A 13,543-nucleotide genomic window follows, 5' to 3' on the forward strand; every position below is an offset into this window, starting at 1 on the left:
ACTGTGAAAATGTTTTAAAGTTTAAGCCCATGACTGCGGGTCTTGTCCTCAGCTGCCAACAGGAACCGCTCCCTACCCCCCTCCAAGTGACCACCTTTCAACACTTAAAAAGAATTATCATGTCCCATCTCAACTTCCTCTTCTCTGGGCTGAACTTTCTCTTTCTACACCCAGGCCCTGGATCGTCTCCATCGCTCTCCTCTGCACCCTCTCAATTTTGTTGAAGGGAGGCCTCCAGAACTGCACCCGGTATGCCAGGTGTGGTCTGACCAATGCGGTATATACAGAGTCCTAGAGTTGGAAGGGGCCACGCTGGCCATCTAGTCCAACCCCCTGCTCAATGCTGGATCAGCCTAAAACATCCATTATAAGTCCTAGGGATGCCTGATAACTTCTCATCCCTAAGCATTCCAAAGGCAGAACAGTTGAGTAGTAAATAAGGCCAGTTGTCAGGAAACCAACATAAATGTAATGCCTTCCAAGCGAACAAACAATACAAAAGAGTTCATTGTAAAAAAAACCAAAAAACTACATACCTTCTGTAAGAACAGTTGGGGCATCTAACAAAATGAGCCTCTGAGCCACTCCCGCAATGTTTGGCAGTAAGAGTTCTTGAAGTTCGTCAAGATTACGAGTGTCCAGGGCCATGAATACGAAGCTTCCATCAGTGGCCACGTGCTGAAGTTCTACATGGTCAGCGTTTTCCACCCCAATGCAAAAGGTGAACACGCTTGCTCTCTTGATGGCCAAGACTCCCTCTCTAATGTCATCGCTAGACTCACTGCCGCTTATCAACACTAAAACCTGGGGTACCCCTTCCTCTACCCTGCTGCCTCCCGACCGAGTGAAGTGGTTTTGGACCACGTACTCAAGCGCTTCCCCCATGTTAGCTTCCTCGCCACCAGGGAAGCTAAGGGTTTTCACGGCCTCTAGAACATCGGCTCTGTTGGCGTGGTCGTCCAAGGAGAACACGGTTGTGGGTCGGTCGCTATACGTCACCACCCCAATGTGTATCTGCTCTGGTCCGACTGAGAGTCTCTCAATAAAATTGGCAAGGAAATCACGAAAGGCTGCCAAAGTGACGGCGCCGACTTGGTTGGATCCGTCAATAAGGAAAATAACGTCGGCGGATTCTTGTGCTTGAAAAGAGAGAGAAAGGCACAGGTGAAAGCATTACACAAAGTGATCCCATGCAAGTCGAACAGTGTTCTGGCATGTTTCTTTGACGGCAGGCAAGAAACACGGCTGCGGAGGGACGGGACAATGAGAACCTCGCCTGCGAGTTCTGCATCCTGATTGAATACGGACGATTCGGTCGTGAACGTGCGATCGGACAGCCGCATTGTACTTTAAAGGATTCCCATTCGAGACCCTGCTTGGAGCTTCGTTTCATTTTGCACTCGGCAAGCACAGGAGAGTTACTCCGTGCATTTTCAAGGGCAGGATCACGAAACATCTCCTGCCCGCTTCTGATAGAGGGCCTTTGCCACCGGGATTTTGGAAATCTCCTGCTTTGGGGAGCGAATAGGTGCCTGATAACTTCTCATCCTCTTGCTGTGCACGAGCAGGTTTGGGGGGAGAAATGCCCACCAAGACCTCCAAAGTGTGCCATAAACAAAGAGGACAAAACTTTTACAAGACAAGAATGGCGGGTGATATTTATACCATTCTGATGTTTATAATCATGTTCCAAGTGACCGGGGAAAGTGGGGGAGCTTTAACCAGTCTTAAAATAATTGTCAAGGTATATGGCTCTTCATTTGTATTTAGCAGACTGCAAAAGAAGATTGTATAGGCCAGCCTTTCTCAACTTTTTTTTACCATTGAGATACCCCTGAAATGTTCTTCAGGCTTTGAGAAACCCCAGAAGTGATGTGATCCTACAGAATATGATTGGGAAGCATAGATGTGTACATGCCCACTCGGGGTCCCTCCCCAACCCTTCCAGGCCCATCACTGGCCATCTTTGCAGGCTGGGGGTTGACATGACCATCTACGGTCAATGTCACACAATAAATGTTCAGCAAATTTAAAAAATACATTAAAAATGAATTAACTCCCACTCATTCAGGAAACTCTTCCAGGGCTGTCAAGAAACCCCAGGGTTTCATGCCATAAGTCCAATGTGTACCAGCAAGGCTGGGGGGAATGTGCTGGCCACAATGGATTGCAGGAGGGGTCCAGCTCCCGTCACATGTACAAAGTGTACATTGCAAAAGTCAAACCAGCCCTCCCCATTTTAAATGTGTGGGAGTGGGGCAGCAGCCAATATAGGCAGATGCCCCTCTGGTATATTTGGCCTTAAGAACCACTGCTATGAATGCTCTAGAACAGGGATTCCCAACTAGGGGTCTACGGGAGCTCCCGAGGAGGTCTGCGGCCTTTCCCCTCCTGCCTTAATGGGCTTGGCCTCAAGCTAGGGAATACGCCGCTTCCATCACTCCCCGCCCAAGCATGAGTGAGTTCTCTTGTGGTTTCTCCACCTGGGAGGAAGACCAGGCCCGCCCACCTACTCCCGCCTTAAGCCACATCTTGTTTCTCCCCTCCTCAGTCCTCCTCAAGCCTGCCTGTTAACACAGGAAGTGATGTCACTTCTGGGATGTGTGATAGGGAGGCGTGGCCAGCTGACATCACTTCTGGGGCTTCTTGAAGCCTGAAAAATTATTTCAGGGGCTCCTCCATGGTCAAAAGGTTGAAAAAGACTGCTCGAGAAGGAGAGGACATCTAAACCTTTGAATCCAAACTCCTGTGAGGGACAGGAGATGACCGTTGGTTGTGAACTGGTGGCATCTTACATCAGGTTTAAGGATTTATGGGTTCCATAGCACCCAAGCCAATTTAAGGATTTACGGGGCCCTTGAGGAACATAATTGCAGTGGGAGCAGCCAGACTAGGGCTGCAGAGGCCCCCCACAGTTGAATGGGGTGTCACTCTGAGTGTCCTTGAAGAGGGGAAGGTGAGAGGCTCCCAGATCCATGGAGAGGAAGGCAGTGTATGGGGCCATTGGAAGTGTGGGGCCCGTAGCATGTGCTACCTTGATAAACCGGCCCTGCCTTAACATACACACACCAAGGGCAGACCACAGAACATTTTAGAGCATCGGCTTATAAAAATAGAGTCGTTGATTTGATTTATGGGAATACTGTAAAATGACATTGGCAGCCAAAACACTTTTTCCGGATTGTACTCTTTGTACAGAACTACTAGATATTCAATCACGTAATGCAGAATCGTGTTAAAAACAGGGTGAGGAAGCCAGCCATAACATAATTATCCAACCTTATAGCATTTCCTAAACGGATCAGCTGGGAAAAACCGACACTGACTATCCCAAAGAATAGGGACCAGCCAATGGGAAGGAAGCTGGGGATGGATAAGAGCAGACATCTGAAATCACTTACGACAGGTGGGATGACTTGGGGAATGACTTGTGCATACCCATCTAAGGGTGAAGGAATCTGACCCAAAACAGGCAGTCCCTGTCTGGCACATCAGTCTCCACATGCAGATTCTGATCTGGTCCTCACCCACCAGGAACCGATTATGGGCCAAAGATTAATTTCTTCCAGTAGCCTGGTCTGCTTGTAAAAAAGTTTAGTGCATCCTCACAAACCAGTTAGCAGCAGGCTGACGTGACCCAAACGGTATCAGGTTTAATTATCATGGCCCTATCAATTAAGCTTTAGCATCCCTTAATTATGAGAGAGGTTATCAAACCTTATTCAATGCCCCGTTGTCATTTCCACTCCGCCATTATTTTACAAGCATGTCTAAATGCTTGTAAATCGCTTTACATGTTTAAGCCGCTTTAAAATTTACCTTTTATGATTTTGAAATAGAAAGGGCTGCAATTTTTTTTTACCACAATGTGTCCATCTTCCCTGGACAGAGATGGATATTTGATTCAAGGGACTTAATACAGATCTGTGTCTGCTGGGCATTTTGAGGGACAAGTTTATTGCACAGGGAAAACCCCGCAAAGGTCTCCTTAAAGGAAGAGTTGCATACAGCTGATCATCTCTGGGAAATTTAAAATACCCAATTTTTCATTTTAATAATCCCATTCTTTGTCAGCCTCATATTTTTTTAACCTTGAAAGGCCTCCTGCCTTGTTACTGCATGACCGGAAGGTATAAAAACCTAAAGAAACGAATAAATAATAAATACATGAAAACAGTTTGTAATTGTTAAGAGAAAACACCGCTGATCTCAAGGAAATTGAAAGAAAAGTGTATATAACTGTTGGATAATTTGTTGCCACTGAAATACCATTCTACTGAAGTACATGATGAAGAATTAGGACGGTGGAAAATTAAAGCATGCTGTGTTACACAACTAAGCAAAGAACGGCTGGCTTAGAAAGAAAGCGGTGAGCTGAAAGTCACTAACTGTGACCAAATATCTCAGGGCAAACTCGCTGCTATTTAAAGAGACTTCATTATTTGCAGAATGTAAAAAACACCAGATGTATTTTGATTACCCCTTGGCATGTGGATGCAGCTGAATAAAATCCAACATGACTACATGCCACATCACTTAAGGGAGGGGGGAATAACAATAAACAATATACATATATTGTGGAAGCCAATAAACAAGAGTATGGTGTTGCGCTTAGATGTTTTTGTCAATTTACAAAGTAAATCAGCTCTCAATTTGCTATTAGAAGAAGCAAACTATTCTCAACCTTGTTTGGGGAGGCTGGTAACAACAGCAGTGCTATGGAATGTGCTTATTCTGCTGATCTCGGTGGCTCTCTTTACAGAGCTACCCAGGATGGATTTAAATAACCAATGTGCATGGTTACATTGTATACATTATACAGATTAAATTAACTCATCCCTTTCCGCTATTCTCTGCTGGAGGGCTTGAGACCGCAAGGCTGGGAGATTAAACATAAATTTTGGATTAGATGACAAAATACTGCCTCTGGAGCTTCAGGCACTATGGCGTAAGTGCAGAGAAAGAGGTCATCCACATATGTTGGATAATGCACTTTCAACGTGCTTTTACAGCTGGGCCCATTCTGCACACATGGGATAATGCACTTTTCATGTGCTTTGGCAGCTGGATTGTCCTGTGCAGAACAGGGAAATCTACTTCTAAAGTGCATTGAAGGTGCATTATCTATTGTGTGCAGAATATAGGCCCTGGATTTTCTGGTGGAAACAGGAAAATCTGCTTCTAAAGTCCATTGAAAGTGTATTATCCAACGTTGGAGACGAAGATAAATTCTATTAAATCCATTGGCCAAGGTCCTTTCTGGTGACAAATTTAGCATCAGTGTCTGAAAAGTTTAATGAAGACCAGTTTTAAAAAATCCTGAATGCTATTGAAAAAAAAATCCTGCTCTTCAATAAGGGAATCCCTCCCAGAAATCTGGAGTTTTCTCCATAGGACCTGAAGAAAACGAGTCGATGATGGTGGCTCGGCTGTGAATCATGCAGCAATGCAGTGAAGGAGAAAAGATACCAATGATGGAGCTGATGGGGCAAGGTTAATGAGACAAGATGAGATGAGGGTTAGGACTGTGGGGTGGGAGGGCTGCTGTTCTCTTGCATCACTCGAAATGCGTCACCTCCTTTCATGCACCCCGCGGTATAAAAACAAAGGTCCGACCCCTTATCCTCGTGGAACAGTCCGTGATATCAGATTATGCTCTTTTTTTCCCCTTTTCATATTTGGGATTTTGCATCAGTCGAAATACTCCGTAGCAAACCATTCCTGCCCTACTAATTTCCAATGTGAAGTGGTCACCAGTAAGGCAAATGCAAGGTGATGAATTCACTCTCCCTTTCTTTTCTTGCATACCTTTAAGGCTATATGCAGCCTGGGTCCTATCTGTCTGTGGGACTGCTTATTATGCCTCTCACAGAGCATTATGCTCTGCGGGTATGAATCTGCTGGTTGTCCCGGGCCCCTGGGATGTTTGCCTGGCCTTGAGCTGGGCCAGGGCTTTTTCGGCCTTGGCCCCAGCCTGGTGGAATGAGCTCCCGGAAGAGCTAAGGGCCCTGTCGGAGTTGTCGGCTTTCCGCAGGGTCTGCAAGAAGGAGCTCTTCCGCCAGGCATATGGTTGAGGCCAGAGTGGCGTCCCTGGTGGTTCCATCTGAGATCTCCATCTGAGACCAACGAAGATCAGCTGGGATCCTCGGTCCCAGTTCCCTGAACTACATGCTGAACGGAGGGGGGAAGGCTGATGTTTTATGGTTCGCCATCTTGATTGGTGTGATCTTATACTGTTTTAAGGGTATTGTTTGGGATTTTATTGTTTTATTCATTCGTGTAAACCGCCGTGAGGCACTTGTGAGCAACGGTATATAAATATAATTATAAATAAATAAATATAAATAAATAAAAGAAGGATGGGAGAGGAGGGGTGGCTGTCACATATATTGTCTGCTGGGGACTTGGGAGGGGGTGCTAGTGAGAAAACAGTGTTGCCAAGCAACATGGGGATCATCTGTCCCTCTTTAAATCTATGGAACTGGGTGAGGCAGCCATGGTTTCTCCCAGTCATTTCCTGCTGCTACCTCGGGCACAGGCCTGAAGAGGAGGAGATGAGTTTTTGTACCCTGCTCTTACCACCCAAAGGAGTCTCAAAGCAGCTTACAATGGCCTTCCCTTCCTCTACGCACAACAGACACCCTGTGAGGCAGGTGGGGCAGAGAGAGCTCTGAGAAAACTGTTACTGGCCCAAGGCCACCCAGCTGGCTGCATATAGAGGAGTGGGGAATCAAATCTGGTTCTCCAGATTAGAGGCCGCTGCTCTTAACACTGAGAAAGTTCTGGGAGAAAAACAGGCAGATGAGATTAGGTTACCTGACCTCATCTCTTTTTTTCTGCAGGAACTTTACAAGCAAAAGGGGTAATTTTAGGGTTGCACAAATGAGGGCATCCAACTGACTAGATGCTGCTTGTTGATGCAATCCAAATGCTTGTTATTAACAGTTATAATAAAATGGAATTCAGACTGAGAGCTTGGCCTTGTAAGTAGGGAAATATATCAAATACCTCCTGCAGTGACGGGAGCTGAGAACATGAGGACTAACTCCTTGAGGAGTGTTTTTTCCTGTTTGTAGGATACACTTTTGTCATAGCTATGCCTATCAATGGGCTGTGGGTATTCTCAAGCAACACTAAGTGTATGAGAGAATTCCAGCAATTAACCACCAGCAAGAACTTATTATCTAGCTATGGTTTAGCTTTTCATTTGTTAGGAGACAATATTCCGCACAATATTCCGCACACTTTCAGTGTGCTTCTTCAACTGGGGCCCATTCCGCACACAGCAGTTAATGCACTTTCAATGCACTTGAGAAGTAGATCTTCCTCTTCCGCACAGGAAAATCCAGCTGCAAAAGCACACTGAAAGTGCATTATCCTACACATGCGGAATGGGCCTAGATTTCCCTGTGTGGAATAGGATAATCTGCTTCTAAAGTGCACTGAAAGTGCATTATCCAATGTGTGCAGAATGGGCGGAAGGGACTACATAATCAGTGAAGCCCGACGGATCTCATGCTTGCTTCGTGTTGCTTTATAGCGTCAAGTAGGCCAGATCAAGTCTGCTGGAGAGCATTTGCCTCAGGGAAACCTTTGTTTTTAACCCATTCCATGTGCATCTTAGGGCCTTTGCAGACAATGGATCTCAGCTGCTGAGGAGCTCCCTGATGTCTTGCTTTGATGCAGCATCCACTGCACAGCGAGGTCACATTTTTACACCATTACTGGGGACATGCTATTTCTCTTTCGCGGTGAAACAAATGGCCTTGCCTTCTCTCCCCCTGTGCCAATTGACAGAACCTGAAAACGTCTTGCTTTGGCTTATAAGGTGGGGTGAAAAAATCCTCAGCATTCTCCCACTGTAATACTTAAAAACATGGGAGCCCTTGTACAATGAACAGAGGGAAGAGTTGGTTTTTATACCCTGCTTTTCACTACCCGAAGTAGTCTCAAAGCAGCTTGCAATCACCTCTCTCTGCAACAGACACCTTGTGAGGTAGGTGGGGCTGAGGGAGCTCTGAGAGGAACTGTGATTGGTCCAAGCTCACCCAACAGGCTTCATGAGTCCCAAAGCGATTTCCAATCGCCTTCCCTTCCTCTCCCTGCAACAGACACCCTGTGGGGTACGTGGGGTCAAGGGAGCTCTGAGAGAACTGTGAGTGGCCCAAGGTCACCCGGCTGTGGAGGAGGAACAGGGAGTCAAACCCAGTTCTCCAGATTAGAGTCCACAGCTTTTAACCGCCACACCTGGAGAGAATGCCTTGTTTTACAACCTTTTTTCTTCCTGCCTTTTCCCTTTAATTCTTCCACCCTTGGCGCACGGCACCAGTGGTGTGGTCCCCAGCATATTCCCTGTCTTGCTAGTACCAGTGCAGGGCTCTCTATGAGAACGGTGTTAAAAATAATGGCCATCGTCTGGAAAGGCCCTGGGATCCCACATCCAAATGGAACCGCAGCCACTGAACCGCTGCCCTCAAGTACAAGTATTGCAACGTCATCGCCAGAGAGCGTTTTACCTGTGATGTCTTTAATCACTCCGTTGGCTCCAGCCATTTCTGGAGTCACAGATGAATGAACAGTGGCCACTAAGTCTCCTATAATGCTGTGCAGGGCAGCGAAATTCTCTAGGTTGTACAGGTGCGTGTCAAGGGGTTCGCTTGCTATTTCCTTTAATTCCCTCTCCTCTGCATCCTGCACTCCGATGGCAAACATGTTTACATCGGCGGCTTTAAGAACAGATGAGGGCAGGACCACATCATCTTGGGATCGTCCGTCCGTTAGGACTATAATAATCTGGGGGACGCCATCGCTTGCTCTGCTTCCAGCCACTTTAGTGAGATGGTTCCGAATTAGGAACTCTAATCCTTCTCCGGTCTTGGTGCCTCCCCCCATGTAAGTCATGTGCGAAATGTGGGAGAGGATGTCTTGCATGCTGTGATATGAGTTTAACCGGAACTCGGTGTGCGGGTTTCCGCTGAACTGGACCAGACCGAACCGAAAATCGTTTTCGCCCACGTCTAATTGTTTTACCACATCGTACAGAAACTCTCGAACGAGTTGGAAATGTTCCTTTCCAATGCTCCAAGAGGAATCCACTAGAAATATTATGTCAGCAGCGGCACCGATTTTGACATCTTTAAAAAAACACATCAACGGATGATTTTCCAGAGGTCGCCTGGATAGGAAAGGTTTTGTGCTACAGTTTTCAGTCGTGGCCAACTCCGAAATCATCCTCAATAGGGAACTCAATAAAGCTTTCAAACGGGAGCAAGGAGAAGGGAAGAAAAGTCATCCAGACAAGACACCTGCATAATCGGATGCTATCTTTTTACACCTGACTCATATACCTTGGAAATCTAGAAGCGTCCTGTTTTCTGGATGTGGTATGTTCCGGAGAGATCTCTTCTGCTATGTAGATGTGCAGGAGCATTGTCAATATGTTCTCCAATGACCTCATGGCCTACAGATCATCCTCAAAATCTCAGGAGAACCATGACCACTTCAGGCATTTGACTGTGATTCTCCTGGTTGCACCTGTGTATACTGAAGCACCTCTATTTGCTTGGCTCATGGCCTAACCCAAAGACTTGTCAAATTAGCAAAGAATTCTGTGCAAGATGCTACAAAACAGGATTATTCTTATCTACCTTCATTATAAGAAGCTCCAAACCATGTCCTGGCTCTGAGGAATCTACAGGAAACATCTTAAATGACTTAATTTGCACTATCATCAATTCATATTTTAAATCTATATTAATCTATTTTGCTACATTTGTTGTACACCACCCTGAGCCAACTCTGCTGAGAGGGCGTATAAAAAAATAAATAAATACTGCCACTGGTATATAGCAGGGATCCCCAATCTTTTTGAGCCTGAAAGCCCTTTTGAAATTTTGACACAGCGTGGTAGACCCAACCACAACATGGCTGCCACAAAATGGCTGCCGCAGAAAGACAGAGCAGGCCACAAAATGGATGCCATGGCTTACATTCAGTCAGACAATGATGAACTTTGTGCTCTGGCGGCAGCTGCTGCTAAAGCAATGTTTTGAAAAATCTAAATAGCCAATCAAGTCTCCAATAGCCAATCAGAAGCCTTAATGGACAACCTAGCCCTCCCCACTTTCTGAAAGCACTTGGGGTCAGGGGGCTGCATGGTGCCCAGTGAAGACACTTTGAGGATCCCTGGTATATGGAAATGTGGTGTTAGCACTGTACACCAACCATCTGTACATGCCTGTATGTAAATGAGGAAAAAAAATCAGCTTATTCTTTGGTGCTACAGTGATTAAAATGAAGGTCAAAGGTGGCTCGCATTACTAACGATATCCATATGACCTCCATGCTATCTTTGCTTACCAAGAGAGATGTTTTTTGTCTTGGAGAAAGTATGCCTGGGAAATCAGGAAGCGGACACTGAACCAAAGGCAAGCGGCTGACTTTACCAAGATCTGCCTCCAGTCGATGACCCTTTCATGACATTGCATTCAGTTCCCATAGTCATGTAAACACAACATAAGACAGACAGATCTAAAACTCTCTGCCATTGGTTACTGATGGACACACTGCTAGTACACATTTTTCTTCACAACTCCCAAGGAGCAGGACACGTTGGGGTTTCTATTTTTTCTTTAATGAGCTAACAATGGAGGGGGGATACGTACCCATTTTTTGCTGGGCATCAGCCATATAGCAACAGCCTGAGAGTAAAAGGCAAAAGATGGCCGCCACGGGTAAATGCCGATGTTTCCACATTTTCTTTGGTAGGTGGGCCGGCTAGTTTTGCAAAGCACCGGTTTTGGGATCTGCAAAGAGAAGATACGGTCAGAGAAATTCCCGTTCCTGCTGAAATCTAACAGGGAGCTCTGCTGAATGAAGTCAGTTCATGCTTGTGTCAAAAAAGGTCAAGCTAGAACAAAAAATAATAAAATAAAACAGTTGGCCGCCAAACGCCCCACAATCACGGAGCACGCATGCTGCCATTGTGGGAGGTGCTGCCGCTGCTGAGAGACCACCACTGTCTTCCCGGTATGTTGCCCCGCCGCCAACCCGCCTCCCCCCTGCCACCTTTGGGACTTGGGAGTGAATGGGCAGGTCGCCGGGTCCACACCACCACACTCCCTGTGAGGCCGCTAGAGCTCGCTGCATTTACACCTGTAGCGGGCTTCACAGGTAGTATATATATTTATTATAAAGTTGAGGTTGAGCATGTCCCCTCTTTTGTGGTTTGCTTGAAGCCAAATGCTAGCATCATGACGATGTTTGATAGCTTAAAAAAACAGATTTCAAACAGTTACAGGAAGGTGAGAGCCAGTTTGGTGTAGTGTATCACCGGGCAGTGATATCAGCCCACCCCACAGGGTGTCTGTTGTTGGGAGAGGAATGGGAAGGCGACTGTAAGCCGCTCTGAGCCTCCTTCGGGTAGGGAAAAGCGGCGTATAAGAACCAACTCTTCTTCTTCTAGCTCTGTTGCTATGCAGCTAGGTTCAAATCCAGTAGTACCCGAGAGACCAACAAGAATTTTAGGACAGAACTCTCAGAAGTTCATACCACAAAAATATTGTCGTTCTCTAAGGCAGCCTTTCTCAATGTTTTTACCCCTGAGAAACCCGTGCAACATTCTTCAGGCTTTGAGAAACCCCAGAAGTGGTGCAACAGTGGAGAATATGGGTGGGAAACAAAGCTGTGCACATGCCCACCCAGGGCTTCTCCTCTTCCCACCTCCTCCAGGCCCATCATTGGCCATTTTGGGAGCGGGGAGCAGGTTGACATGACCATATATGGCCATAGTAAAGGTATCCCCTGTGCAAGCACCGAGTCATGCCTGACCCTTGGGGTGACGCCCTCTAGCATTTTCATGGCAGACTCAATACAGGGTGGTTTGCCAGTGCCTTCCCCAGTCATTACCGTTTACCCCCCAGCAAGCTGGGTACTCATTTGACTGACCTCGGAAGGACGGAAGGCTGAGTCAACCTTGAGCCGGCTGCTGGGATCGAACTCCCAGCCTCATGGGCAGAGCTTTCAGACTGCATGTCTGCTGCCTTACCACTCTGCGCCACAAGAGGCTCTTTATATGGCCATATCACCCAATACATGTTTAATACATTTGAAAAATATGTTAAAGAATGGATTCCCACCTATTTGGGAAACTCTTCCAGGGCTGTCAAGAAACCTGGTTGAGAAAACCTGCTCTGAGACGCTCCTGGACTTGAATCCCCAGCCCTTTCGATTTCATGCAGGTATAGCAAAAAAAAAAAAAAAAACCAGTATGTTTCTCTCCTGCAAAATATGTCCTTAGGTGTTACTTTGTTTCCTTTAGCCACTTTTTTTACACCCACTTCCAACACAAGAAGATTAGATCATGACAGCTACTCCCGGTAAGAGAAAGACAGTCTAATGAGCCACCTTCTCAAATATTAGCTTACTCTTCATTCTGCACATGTTGCATACTGTACTTTCAATGCCCTTTAGAAGTATCTTTTTCATCTTTTGCACAGGAAAATCCAGCTGCAAAACCCCTGGATGGATCTCCGTTTGTAAGAGCTAGTAACAGCATAGTACTATAAATATTAGCCAGCAACTAGTCTGTTTTAATCCTCTTAATAGCTTTAAATAGTGAATTATTGCTAAATTAATGGATGTTGTTTTTACAAATGATTGTGTTGCTTTTATGGAAACTGTTGGAAACCGCCCCGCGTTGGCTCTGTCAACAGGGGCGGTCAAGAAATTGAAAAATAAATACATAAACATTGGAAGTGCATGATCCAATGTGCGCAGGACGGTGGTAGTTTTGGAAATAGTTACTAAAGCTCAGATCACCAAACATATTTCAAAATGTTACAAAAAAAGTCGATTTGGGGGAGGAAAAGGCTCTGAGGATCTTAATTAAGGGTGTTTCCCCCCCTAATATCCTTATCCATGGTTCCTTGTAATATTTGTGAAAATAGTTGGGGGGTGGAGAGTCTCCGGGGTGTCCGAGTTGGGATAGAGCCAATTTGCTGATTGGCCTGGCCCCTACAGCTACCGCCCTCCCTCGCCGGCCACTCGCCCCTCAACTCACACATGAACACCAGCCTGCCCAGCATTCTGCGGGACTCTACAAGGTGCCAAGGAGGGAGTGGGGAATGCCCACCACCTCCCCCCGCTCCCAAAATCCCACTGCTACCTCCATGCCACTGCGCGGGGCTCTAGAGGGTGGCGGCCACGGACGGCGGAGTGGCTGCCGCCTCCCCGCGCTCCCAAAGCCCTGCGGCTACCTCACTGCCACCACAAGGAGCTCTGGAGGGAGCCACAGAGGGAGGGGGAAATGGCCACTTCCTTCCCCACCCCGCTAAACTTCGGCGGCCACCTACACACTCTTTGCGCTGCTGTCGCTGCTGGGAGGGGGCTAGAGCCCATTGTATTTGGCATACAACGGGCTTATCTGCTAGTTATTAAATATTTACGGTTTTGACAGAAGGCCCAGCATAAAAACACCAGCGTCATCGAGTTTTTCACTTGCATAATTCGGCCTTCAGGATGCTCAAGTTAGGTAGTGCATGCA

At 46.5% G+C, this 13,543-nt stretch overlaps 1 protein-coding gene across 1 annotated transcript in view; it reads right to left on the reverse strand.

Annotated features, from left to right (window-relative positions):
* COL6A3 (collagen type VI alpha 3 chain) overlaps positions 1-13,543 on the reverse strand; it is a 164,080-nt gene that overhangs the window by 114,731 nt on the left and 35,806 nt on the right. The window contains exons 2-3 of the mRNA XM_077313796.1: positions 10,665-10,805; positions 537-1,139 (exon numbers count right to left, since the gene is read on the reverse strand). Coding sequence (XP_077169911.1) covers positions 537-1,139; positions 10,665-10,755 — 694 coding nt within the window. The 5' untranslated portion in view covers positions 10,756-10,805. The remainder of the gene's footprint in view (positions 1-536; positions 1,140-10,664; positions 10,806-13,543) is intronic.

The sequence above is a fragment of the Paroedura picta genome, chromosome 1, assembly GCF_049243985.1.
Source record: "Paroedura picta isolate Pp20150507F chromosome 1, Ppicta_v3.0, whole genome shotgun sequence".
Classification (NCBI taxonomy): domain Eukaryota; kingdom Metazoa; phylum Chordata; class Lepidosauria; order Squamata; family Gekkonidae; genus Paroedura; species Paroedura picta.